This window comes from Rhineura floridana, chromosome 6 (assembly GCF_030035675.1).
Source record: "Rhineura floridana isolate rRhiFlo1 chromosome 6, rRhiFlo1.hap2, whole genome shotgun sequence".
In the NCBI taxonomy this organism is placed as follows: Eukaryota; Metazoa; Chordata; class Lepidosauria; order Squamata; family Rhineuridae; genus Rhineura; species Rhineura floridana.
Genome location: NC_084485.1, coordinates 135,711,081 through 135,724,327, shown reverse-complemented (window position 1 = coordinate 135,724,327; position 13,247 = coordinate 135,711,081). Strand labels below are relative to the sequence as shown.

Here is a 13,247-nt window from a genome sequence, read left to right as displayed (position 1 = left end):
TAACAAGATTAACAAGATTTCTTCTTAAGGCACATAAGCATATGGTTTTACTCAATACTAATCCAAACTCCACCCCCCTCTTTCTTCACTCTCTCCTGGCAAACAACTCTCTCAAACCCCACCAAGCAATCCACTCTTTCTCTTCTGCCCCCAGATTCCACAATTTACCACCTCACATTCACCTATCAACATCCACCTCTTTCTCTTCTCCCCCCAGATTCCACAATTCACCACCTCACATTCCCCCAGATTTACCTGTCATCCTTTCATTTATACTGTCAGCCATTTTGAACATTCAGCCAATCATCAAGCATTCTATTGCCCATTCACTCCCCCTCCTCTTTCACTACTTACCATGTATACTCTAAACAACCAGCACTTACCATATATACACTAATATATAGGAACATCACAGAGACCACCTGGGAATCACATGAATGCTGCTTTGGGTTCTGTGATGAAAGAAAGGTGGGAAATGTAATAAATAATAAATATTTCTTACACTTTGGCAGAAAGAGGTTTACACTGAAAGGTTTACCATGTTTTCTTTCCCTTACAGTGTATGAGCAGGTTATACACCTCTCACTCCTTCCTCACCACAGATGTATTAGTGAATCATGACTGGCCTGATACATGTTCCTGTAATTTACACATGGTGATGATAGTAGTGGGGAAGATGTGCAGACATCTCACAGTTTATATGTATGTACAGTGTGCACATGCTAATGCTTTAATATCTAATTGCTTCTACTATAGCATGGGAAAATGGCTGTTAGTGGTAAAATGTTTCTAATTAAACGTAAAAATTTAGGCCATGGCTGTTGTATCTCAGCTTTCTTTCTGTCTTCTTTGTTCTAGGACTTGGCACAGTATGTAAATGAAGTGAAGCGGGATAATGAAACTCTCCGTGAAATTAAACAATTTCAGTCTTCAATTGAGAATTTGGTATGTCTCTGTCCTTTGTTACCTTTCTACTTTTGTATATTGTTTTATATTCTTTTTCTGAGCCATCTTCCTGCTGCTTCATTCTCAAAAGTAGGCACTTGGGCAAGATTAAGGTCTGCTTACTGTTCTAGGTGTGTAAGCAGCTTGAGCACACAAGTGCAATCCTGGCAGGACTGGAGCCAGAATTAGGGTGTGGAGTGTTAGGGTGAATTCAGAGGCAGAATCAATGGTAGAGCCAAGGTGTTGCAAAGGGGGAGGTAATAGGCGGGTAAATATGGAAGCTAGGAGACTGGGACAAGAAAAAGAGGAACAGGGAAGGTGAGGGACATAGATACCTAGATCCACAGTAAAGAGCCACACAGGCAAGGCAAGAGTCTGATGGTTGCCTGGGGTTGACCTGGAAGTTTCAGGGCAAGAGGTACCAGTGAGCCTCTTGCAGATTTGCTGGGTAATGGAGATGATGATGGTAGAAAGCTTTGGTGAAACTTGGACGAGCAATGTTACTGCTTACTTCTACCACTCTGCAATTGTGAGTGGCTCACCAAAACGATTGTTCGACCATGGAACTCCCTGTTCACGTCTGGACATGTACCTCTGAGTTTTTTTAAATTACCATAAAGCTCTAAAAGAATATTTGCAGTAGATTTTTGGGCTAAAATTTATTTTACATGGTTGCATTTTAATTCATCATAGTGGCATGTTGCCATATGTTTCTTACAGATAAGCTCAATAGCTAAGCAAAGTCTGAGTTGTTTATGTTGCCCAGAATATGTGAGATTACTGATAAAGAACACATGCCATTATTTTTTGTGGGTCCCTGAAAAGGCCTGGGTAGCTTCATAGGGTGCAGGTGGTTCTTCAAATCACCTGTCCCAAACTAAGGGACAGACACTGCTAGCTAACTGTTCAGTAATATATGCTATTCTTAAATTTTCAGAACCAGTCACTTTTACTGTATGGAAGACCCCAGGGTGATGGTGAAATAAGAATAACAACCCTGGACAAGAGGGCAAGGCAAGATAGGTAAGAAGAGCCTGAGATTTTTTTTAAAACGTAAGGTATTTCATTTATACTAAATAAATGCACCTGAAATATGGCAGATTAACTATTGTGTGTGTTAAACTATTGTACAGCAATAGGGTTTATTGATCTCCATATTTGGAATAAATTTGAAATGTATTAGGATTATGCTGAATTTTTGTAGGGTTTGTTTGTCACGGCAAAAGGTGCCATGGGTGGTGGTGGTGGGAGAAGTTTTGGTTTGTTTTTTCACCTAAAAGAGTAGTGCTCCCTAGGAAAAAAAATGTGTTGGTTGCAGAACAGCAGTCTGCTCCCCTCTCTTGATAAAGCACTTGTTGATGCAGGAATGGTCATGCTGCGTATATTGCTGAGAGTTACTTTCTTTAAAGTAGTTGCTATACTTGTTCAACTCTGTTCATGTACCCCCTGAAAGACTGATTAAATGTAAACCCCCTTAGTGGGTGAGATAATGTTGTTTCAGTAGTGTTCTGCCTTTCCCCCATTTCAGCTGAACCCTAAACTTTTCTCTGAATTTTGTTGTGAAATATATTTGATGCTCACCTTCAGTACTGGATAGCAGTATTTAATTTCAGTGTTTCATGTTTAGCAGTGTTTTATAGTACTTGTCATTTGCTGTCTCAAAGGACTTGATAGCTGGCATGTGACAATGGTACTTAATATATGACCATAATACGTAAAGCCTTCTAAGATGGTATTTTGCTTTAGTCCAAGATCTTGAATACAGTTATATTTTCTATTTCACAGGCATATCTTCTTATTTGACTTGGCTGTAATTGTTTGCAAACGGCGAGGTGATAATTATGAAATGAAGGATATAATTGATCTTCAGGAATACAAAATAACCAATAACCCCACCACAGACAAAGAGAACAAAAAGGTAAAAGTGTAGGATTTGTCTTCATCCACAATATGTTCCACTGAAATTCTAAAAGCTTGTAGTATTTTAGAGGATTGAAAGCTTTCATTTCCACATTTATTTATGAACAAATCCTCTATGTAGTGATCTAGCACATCAGAAAGAAATGTTTTGTTCCTTGATGTGCTACTTTACTTGTTATAAGGAATTTTTTATGTGGGGGAGCATTGAAAAATATAATCCTTTCCACCAGAACGCTGAAGTCGTAACTTACACTGCCTTATATAGCAGTATATACTGCTAGATTATACTGCTAGATTATACTTATATTATGCAATTATACTACCCGTATAAAGTTTACAATGGCTCTCAAATGTGTATGGCTGCACTCTTACATCCACTTCCCCGAGAGTAAGCCCCACCAAATTCAGCAGGATTTGCATTTGAATAGACATGTATAGATTGTACTGATGTGAACACTCTAAAGGTTTATGTAAATGCTAAGTATTATTGTCAGTGCTTTTTTTGTGATGGTACTCACTGGTATGGGTGACTGTAGCCTCTTTTTTGCTGCCATTGGTAGCCATTTTGTGTTGGCACCCACGACACTGTTACCAAGGTATGAGTGCCCGCACTTCATTTTTTTAAACTAAAAATTATTTATTAATTGCTGTTATTGAATTGGAAATAAGCAATGTTTGGCCTTCAAATGTTCTGCAGCATGAATTCTTTATAGATAACTTTTGAATTGCCTTGTCATTTAAACAGTGGTCTTATGGCTTCTACCTCATCCACATTCAAGGACAAAATGGGCTAGAACTCTATTGCAAAACAAAAGATTTGAAGAAAAAGTGGCTTGAGCAGTTTGAAATGGCACTGTGAGTAGTTCTGCACACAGAAATAATAAATGTTCAGTAATACACTATTGATTTAACACTGCTTATTTTGGTAGGTTCTTGCACATACTAAGTCATATCAAATACACATGCTTAAAAAGCCACAAAGCTGGAATCTATAGGGCAAAAATGAAATTCCTCCATGGAAAGGTAGAGGGAGCTCTAAGCTATGTTTTTGTACCCTACTTTCCTCAGAAGATTGTGCCTAGTGCTCCAGTATCTAGGGAAAATATTAATGGATTTAGCAATAAATATTTAACATAATTGTGGTTGATTTTTCTATCATTGCCTTGGTAAACTAAAATGTATTGCTAAGGGAGATGGGGATGCTGGCATTTTTCCTAGTGGCTTCTAACTAATTTATTATGTGGTATTTGGATCAGGTTTCTTGGTTTATTAAATTTGACTTCAACACAACAAAAGAGTTTATGTATTGCATAATACTTTCAAAGAAATATGAAACAATTTGTGCTGCATGTTGGAATTACAGCTGTTTTGTATCCATTTTCTTTGTTTTGCCAATCCTCTCTTCTCCCCAATCCTCTTGCTATTTCTTTGATGTCTGATTAACTTCATGAAGTACAAAATGACTAAAACACTAACAATAACTAATTGTATTTAAATATGTGTTATACGAGCCGCTCTGTAGCTCAGGGAGGAGGGGTTTCCATCACCATGTTTTGTCCAATCCCTCCTATACATATAGAAGATTTACACCTCCTAGTTCAAATGTCATTAAATCATAGTGATAAATAAACTGTGGTTTAATGTGCATGTGTAGTGTGCTGCTGCTTGCTGCTCAGAAGTCCCCACTTCACTCCTTCCATTGCTACTGTTGTTGCCACAAAAGGGAAGAAACAAACCAGAGACTGGCTTTGCAGTAAGCCAAAAAGGAAACTTGACTTCCATTTGTGGTTTGTTTGGAGAGAAACAAACCATGACCACTGGTTCGCACTTACTGTGAAGTCAGCCTCTGGTTTGTTTCTGGCAGTAGTGGGAGTGGAAGAGGAGTGAAGTGGGGACTTTTGAGGAGTATGCACTAGTATGTTGCTTTTTGTTCATGTTAAACCACAGTTGATTTCTAACTTTGGTTTAATATGACATTTGAACAGACTATTGACACAATTTACCTGTAAAAAAAGAAATAGCTATTCTCCTAGTAAATTGCAGACTTTAAGTAGCCGTCAGTAGAAATGATTTTGTATGGATGTGGGCTTATGCATATCTTATGTACCACCCAGTGGCAAGTATATCAAGAAGTAACCGCTTGTGTTGACTCTCTGCAAGCCAGGTACTTAGTAACAGGAAGAAGGTATCCTAGGATCAGGTTATCTGAAAGACTTTCTCCTTACCCTAACCTGCCCCAAGCCCTCAGATCAACATCAGAGACTGTGCTCTGTGTCCTGCTACCATCTGAGGTGCAACAGGTGAGTGCTAGAGTCAGGGCCTTTCCAGTCATGGTGTGTATACTGTGGAATACCCAGCCATGAGAGGCCTTTTTTGGCCTCATATTTATTACATTTATTCATTTATTACATTTATTTCTGACCATTCTGCCAATGATGTAAGGGTAGAGTACACTTTATCCTCTTAACAACCCTGTGAGGTAGGTGAGGCTGAAAGATAATGACTCATCTAAGCTTTACAGCTGAGTGGAGATTTGAAATTGGGTCTCCCCAATCCCAGTTTGATACCCTGACCACTATACCACTTTGCTCACCCCATGTGGTCTCATTCTTCCCATAAAGCCAAAGGAGCTTTCTGTGACTGTAAGTGCCCCACCCTCTTAGTTCCTGACATTGCTTACTACCCCTGCAATGGATGCTGCGATCTTGTATTACTTATAGGGCATGCTTTGTGTCCTTAGCATGACCCATGCACCGAAAATAGTGTCATCCAGATTGGATATTTCAGACTTGCAGCAACTTAGTCTAGACTTTGAGTTGAGCACTGCATATTTAGTTTTCAGTTGTAATTTAGTTCATAGTTGATGCTATTAAAGATTTTATAGTACTTTTATATTGCAAGTCGCCTTGAGTCTATTTTTAGTAATAGGTGTCTAAGAAATTTAATAAATCATCATCATCTTTTCTCATAACTACTCTGTTATCCTAACAACTTGGGGAAGCATATACTCTGCCTACCAGCCCCATCTTTTGGCTCATCTGGAGCCAATACATCCCTCTTCTTCCCAACCTGAAATTCTGTAGTAGTGTATGCACCCTGAAGCTTAATGGTGTGGGTCCATATACCACAAACAGGCATTCCTTTGCATGCTCCTCCACCCTTTCTTCTCTTCACCAACAGCCTATGCTGAAGGTAAACCTTTCTCTGGGTTGCAGTGATAGCCCAAGCTTTAAATCTGCCTTCTCCATACTTGTGCCCTCCAGATGTTGTTGGACTCTTATTCCCATCATCCCTGACCATTGGTCATGCTGGCTGGGATTGCCACTTTCCTTATCTTCCATCTCCTCTGTTTATACAGATATGGTTTCAGACCTCGATATTATAATCTGCCCACATCCATTAACTGAGCCAATTTGCTAATTATATTTATAAAGATTTATGTAGTACTTTTGAGTGTTCAAAGCATTTTACATGCATTATTGTATTGCAATCCATAAAAAGGCCCTGTTAAGGTATTTTAGTATGTGCACCCCCATATTGCACATGGACAGCTGAGAAAGAGCAGTTTGCCTGAGCCCACTTTCCAGAAGAGGGATTCAAGAAATGGGTTTCCTCATATGTAGCTCAGTATCTCCAAACTATGCTTGCGATAATGACGATATAAGAAGTGTTGTTTCTGTTTGCATAAGAGCTTATTTTTTCAGAAGCTAGCACTTTATCATGTGTTTCTAAATGGAAATAGCAAGAATTTGATTATTTCCACCAGGAGCTTTAATATATCATGCAGCTTAGATGACCCAGCGAGCATATTGCATACATTTTAAGTGAAACAACAATTTATGCTCTGAGTGATTTACTAAGCTTCTGCTGCTGTTTTGATGAAGACATTAGGGCTTTTAATGCCTTCCAGTTGTCTGCTTTCCTGCACGTATACTGTCAGCTATTAAAACCTCACAGGCTTGTAAAAGTGTTGGGCGTCAGCCAACAAGCAGCACCACTCATAACCGTCCTTTAGTAAAGGTGATTTGTTGTTATTGATTATCATAACTGAATAGAACCAAGGGATTTGGCAGCTCAGTAGCTTAATGTGCATGACTTCTGTGTGGGTTCCATTTTGGCTTAGACTCAGGATTGAAAATTGGATTAGTGGTCTCTCAGCCAATGCATTCCTAATGGGGGTCTCGCCCACACCAAACATGACTGAATATTCTTCGTGACTGATAGCCTGCAATATAGAGATTACAGGTCTACAGCATTCTACAGGGTTGCTCTTGTAGGCCACAGCTGAGAACGCTTAGCAATTCTGGTTTGTTCGTGTACCAAGAGTCATTTTGCATATTACATGGCAGCCAGACTAGATTTGCCATGAAGTGTATGTTTGACAGGAAAGCACAGCCACTGTAAATGTTGCTCCCTGAGGTGTGTACCTTTAACATAGCTGTATTGGTTCTGTTGGCACTTTGCATCTTTGTACACCTGAACATGTAATGCCTGCCTTTCATACTTTGGCAGCCACTAATATTCAGAATGCTCAAGTGACAGAGGGATATCTAACATACATTCCCATACAACTAAAACTCTTATATTTTCCCGTATGGCTTTTTTCCCTAAAAAACGAACAACAAAAAGCATGCCATCGCTGGTTGCAACTCACAGACAGAACAATTTTATCAAGACTTCCAGCTTTGATACATAGAAATTAGGGCAGAGCTTGGAAAAGTTACTTTTTTGAACTACAACTCCCATCAGCCCAATCCAGTGGCCATGCTGGCTGGGGCTGATGGGAGTTGTAGTTCAAAAAAGTAACTTTTCCAAGCTCTGGATTACCAAGTATATAGTTCTTGTAAATACTGTAATTAGCTCACCAAGAGATATCCCTTCCATAGCATGATGTGAGTCACTGGGGGCTGATAAGAGGTGTTAGTTCTATTAATAAAGCTGAACCATACAGTATTGAACTTAATGTGTTTAACTACACGTTACACTATTTGGAGCCTATGGAAGACCTTCCTGTTTCAACAAACCTTTTAAGTAGAGACCTTATCCCAGATTTAGTCTGTGTTGGAATTGTTTTTAGATTTTTTTTTAAAAAAAGATGTTTTAAAATTGATTTTTAAAGATTTTTTTATTTTTTTTTTAAAAAAAAATGTTCTAAAAATGTATTTAGTGTTTTTGTTTGCCACTCTAGGCTCCTTCTGGGAGGAAAGGCAGGATATACTACTACAACTACTACTAAAATGCCTTCTCCGAGGCATTTTAATCTCAATTTAAGTTAATTTCAATTTAAGTTAATTCAATTTTAAATATGTTGTAGTTTTAAATATGTTGTTTTAGTTTGTGTTGTTTTTATATGCTCTGTTGTATTGTACTTGTGATTTTATTGTACTTGTGTTCACCGCCCAGAGAGCTATTGCTAGTCGGGCGGTATAAAAGTTGAATGAATAAATAAATAAATAAATAAATGATGATGATGATGAGTCAAGTGTTCTGAGAGAACTGCTTTCCCTTTGGCCCACCTTTGTGGGCTCTTCCATGACTTTCTGCCATCTGGCCACCTCCAACTGAGCCGCTGACAACAATAGTGACACTAGAGCAATGTCAACAGCAAGGTCTGGGACCAAAGCTGGGTAGTTTATACCAGGAAGAAAGACCTTCCTGTTCTTATTTCACAACCCCTTTCATCTCCCAACACTTTGGAAGCAAAAAGGACTTTGTCATATTTGAGAGGCTGGCTCCAAATGAGGGATAGTTAGGAGACACAATGATACTCTGTTTTGTTTGTTTCTGATACAGAAGTAAAAAAGGAGCATCCAGAATGAGATCACACCCATAATATACATTTAAAGCACACTTGTACTACTTTAACAATCATGGCTTTCCCAAAGAATTCTTGGAACTGTAGTTTGTTAAGGCTGCTGACCCGACAGACCTACAATTCCCAGCCCCCTTAACAAACTACAGTTCCCAGGATTCTTTATTATTGTTACAGTGGTATAAGACTGCTTTAAGTGTTCGGTGTGAATGTAAGCTTTCGCTGTGCTGTGAGGATGCAAGAAACAGTATAAATTAGTATGCAAGTCAAGGATGTAAAATATTGATTTACTGGCACTATATTTTCCATGCTGTGTTATCCTTACATACTCACCACGCATACACACACTCTCGCCCTGCTGTGCAGTGAATAGATGGTTTCACTGAGGTATTCACAATTACATCTGGGTAGCTTTGCTTGAGAGCCTATGGATGCTTGACTTGGAACTTATCAGACTGTAAACTCAGCATGTAGTTTACCTCGGAAGCTTTCTCTTTCAATCCACTGTGCAGCATCTTAAGCTCTCAGTTAAGTTGAATTTCACCTGTCATTACAATGATGGGCTCGCTCATTTCTTTAGGGCCTTTCTGCTCTTTCTCACAGCCCTCCTTAATCCTCCCTGTAAAATTTTGCCATCAGCAGAATTTTCCACTTCGTTATTCAAACTCTCTTCCAAGCCATTAAAAATAAAACCTTACACTTTTATGTATTCTCATGGAGAGGCCTCCTTCCAAGATACACAGGAGGAAAGACTATTGCAATAACTTGCACAACTTCACTTTCAGATTAGCAGGTTTAACCCACAGTTTCACAGATGGCCTCACTATTTTCTTCTTCTCTGTTCATCTGCTTCTCTGGTTAGTAGTACAGCTCTGTCATATAATCATAGAGTTGGAAGGGGCCTATAAGGCCATCGAGTCCAACCCCCTGCTCATTGCAGAAATCCAAATTAAAGCATGCACAGTCTGTTGATACGCTAGTTTTTCCTACCCTGCATTAACAGCAAATCTCAATACAGACCTGTTCTTGTTCCTGTTTGAAAGGAAGAAAAAGACTTTGGAAGGATTGCTGCAGTCTAGACGCTAGCTAAATCAACCCAGGTTTAACTTCCTAAGGGCTGATTCTGACATTCCCTGTTGATAGTACCGGTGTCTTTCCACTGAAATGTAACATTTCAGGTTTAGAGAGTCACAACAACTTTTTAGGATTCCAGAAATTCCTATTGCCTGGTGTCGAAACAAGCTCTGGCAATCACAGCTGTGGCTTCACTCATTGGCTAATATTACTGACAGGGAAGACCAGCCAGGCTGGCTCATTTCACATAAATTGCTTAGAAGGCTACTGGCACATTTTGCTCCATAATTTTCTTTCTAAGAGGGCTAGAGACTTTCTCAAATTCTAGGCTACCGGCTGGGGGCACCATTGAAGGCCTTTGTGGGCACCACGGCACTTGCATGTAAAGGGTTGGTGACCTCTGGTTAGAAGGGTTCTATCTCACCTTCTTTCAGACATACAGATTTCTATGTGTAGGGCAGGAAATTTTCATTTTTTGTGAATGATCATACAGACAAGTGCACAGACACAGCTTTACTGTCTTACCTGGTTTTTGTGAGAATTACTGGAAAATGATATTTTTCATCAATTATGATAAAATAATGATTTTTTAATTAAATCAAATGCAGGCATTTTCTCATTAATACTTAAAACAACCTGGTATTGTTGTACCAGTATTGTTGTGGCCAGTATTGTTATCTCTTGTTACTCATCAGAGGCCTCACACCACGTAATTCATTCAGGATTTTCTGTTCAGGGACTTTGCAATGGTTCACAATAATCATCATATACTTGTTATGTCTCTTTCTCTTAAAATAAAAGTTAGCTGAGGTGGCATGTTCTTTGCATGGAGCACAAGCACCTTCAGACACCAGTATTGCTGTTGCTTATCTGGCTGGGGCTTGGTGGGGTGGAGGCAAGGTCAGGGTCACACAGTTGCACGGATGTGATTGCTACTGGCAATCCAGTACATCTGCTGGAGCACCTGCATGGCCCTGGCCTCTCTACTGCCCAGCACTAGCCACATCCAGATCAGCATTAGTGACACCGGTGTCAAGATGGCAACTCCATAGATCTGCTCCACCACATGCGCTTCTACTGCTACTGGGCAAACAAGTTGAAATGTTCTAATCATTATCCCCTTCTTGAAAACTGACATGGTCTGGTTCTGCTACCTTTTGCAGCTTTTCTGTGGTCCTTTACTCTTACTTCTGTGTTGGACAGCACATGTTCAGAGCTGCAAAATAAATAAATAAATGTTAATGCTTGTGCTGCATGCAGTGAAATTATGGTAGGAAGAAATCATATCCCCTGTTTTTCAAGCCTCAGAAAACACATGACTACAGTAATGTGCTTTAAATGGGGCAGTGCAGCTTTTACCCAAGGGTTTGCCATGTGAAATATATTTTAGTAAATACTACATGATGCTGATTTAGGTTCATTTTGGAAACCTGCTTGACAGGTGGGAGCGGGATCAGTAGGAGCTAAATATGAGCATAGCGGGTATTGCAGGGACACATCTGTACTTGTACAGACATATCCTAAAACTAGAAAAGCCACAATGAGTCTTAAGGGAGTAATTTGACATTCAGTGACAGTCAAGTTTTGTATGTATTTAAGCTACGTGTCCCATAAGGACATTTTAAAATGAAGTGCTTAAGGTGTTTCATGTGCTTTATATTTGTATTAGTATAACCCACTCTAAGTTACTACGTTGGAATAAAAGCAGGATGTAAAATACCGTCTTATCCATGTATTGTGTTTTTTAACCTTTGTGTTAGTTTTATATTGGTTTTAATCTTTATTGTGTGTCAATTTGGGTTCATTATTCTTAAGAAAAGTGACTAATAAATTCAATAATTAAATAAATAAATAATAAAATAAGCCAAACATTTTCAGAATTTTCCAGTGTAATTGGCACCCTATTCTTATAAAAGCTTCAGTATCCAGTTCCATTTGATGATACCAATCTGAGAAGGGAGTAGAATTTCCTTTTTTATGTATTTTAGATAGACAGAACTGCAGAAGAGAGGGCTGCTTACTGTGCCTTCATTTCTTACACTTAAGTTTTTTTTACTTACTAGTCAGGTTCAAGTTAAACCAATCATTTTCTTCAGACAAAAATACATATGCATAGCAACTGCTTCTGAGGGAATATTTGATCTCTCACATATTGAACACTGACGTCTCAAATTAAAGCTGTTAATGCTAATATCGGTGCACGCTAAAAGCCTGTGATGTATGCAGAATTCTCTGAATAGCATGAGAAAGCACTTCATGCTTAGTTAACTCTATGATAAGTCTGCATTCATTCTTGCTTTTATCCTGGTGAAATTCAGCTGTACTTGTTAGGTTTTTTTCCTAAGAGATGTTCTGACACTTTTGGTGAAAGTGATTTCTAAAAGAAGTCATGGCAGTGGGTGGGTGGGGTAATCATTTTTATTGTGGAGAATAGTCCTCCCCCAGTGAGTGCTATATTGTGTCTGTTTTAGGTACTGAAGCAGGAATGTACCAAGGAATGCATACACCTGAGAGAGAAAATAGGGCTTCCTTTTCTGTAGGGGTGACTGGCGGTCATTTGAAGTTAATTCAGCATGGAGCTATATTCTGGGGGAGAAAAGAACTTGCATTTCTTTCCTGTCATTAGAATAAACTGAGTATTGGCCAGATATTGGGTGAGATCCAATGTTGTAATGATGGGCAGGAGCTCCTTCCCCCCCCCCCGGTAGCTGGTGATAATTAATTCTCCCCCCCTCAGCATTGAGCTGCATATTGGGGAACTACTCAGTACTCCACAGCATATTTTGGAGGTTGTAGGGGAGATGGGTGGAAGGGGAAATTCCATTTGCGCCAGTGGAAGTCTGTTGTGCAGGTGGGCTTGACTGTTGGATTCCACCCAATGTGGTTTGACATACATAGCATAGCTTTGACCACTTCTACCCACCTCCCTAACCGTGAGATTCTGGGGTCCAGCCATTCTGCACAGGAGTGGCACCTGTTGTGTGACCAGCAGTGATTGCCCTCTCTACCATTTCCCGCTGACTGCAGAAGGCATTGCTGTTATCCAGTGTTGCTTAACGCTATTGCTGCTGAAAATATCAAATAGTTCTGCAACTAATTTAGAGTGGGCAAAATGCAATAATTGTTCAAATTACATGCAACAAAAAGTTATACTCCTTACCTTTTTTAAAAACTTTCCAAAGTGGTTTGAATGGTTAAGTGTTTAATTTAGCCACTGATTTGTTGGAAAGGGTTGTAGTTTTAGTGGTTTGCTTCTGTTTGAATGCATAAAGATGTGGCAAAAGCATACATGAATAATTTAATGGTAGATGATACCTTTGTAAAATGTGTGTGTGTGTGTGTGTGTGTGTGTTTAGGGCTGAGTTAAAAACAAGTGTTTTAGGATTGACTTAATCGATTAATCACTTGTGTTCCAGCTGATTAACTTATTGCTTAAAATTTGCATATGAGTAAAATAATATTTCTGAAGGAAGAAGCATACTTGCATTGCTCTTAG

The 13,247-nt window shown here is 39.1% G+C and overlaps 1 protein-coding gene across 4 annotated transcripts in view; it reads left to right on the top strand.

Moving 5' to 3' along the window:
• The window catches only part of VAV3 (vav guanine nucleotide exchange factor 3), a 259,303-nt gene that overhangs the window by 126,525 nt on the left and 119,531 nt on the right, over window positions 1-13,247 (top strand). For all 4 annotated transcript variants that reach the window (XM_061633875.1, XM_061633876.1, XM_061633877.1 and 1 more), the window contains 4 exons: window positions 859-945; window positions 1,883-1,968; window positions 2,731-2,863; window positions 3,611-3,720. In XM_061633875.1, the coding sequence (XP_061489859.1) occupies window positions 859-945; window positions 1,883-1,968; window positions 2,731-2,863; window positions 3,611-3,720 (416 nt within the window). The remainder of the gene's footprint in view (window positions 1-858; window positions 946-1,882; window positions 1,969-2,730; window positions 2,864-3,610; window positions 3,721-13,247) is intronic.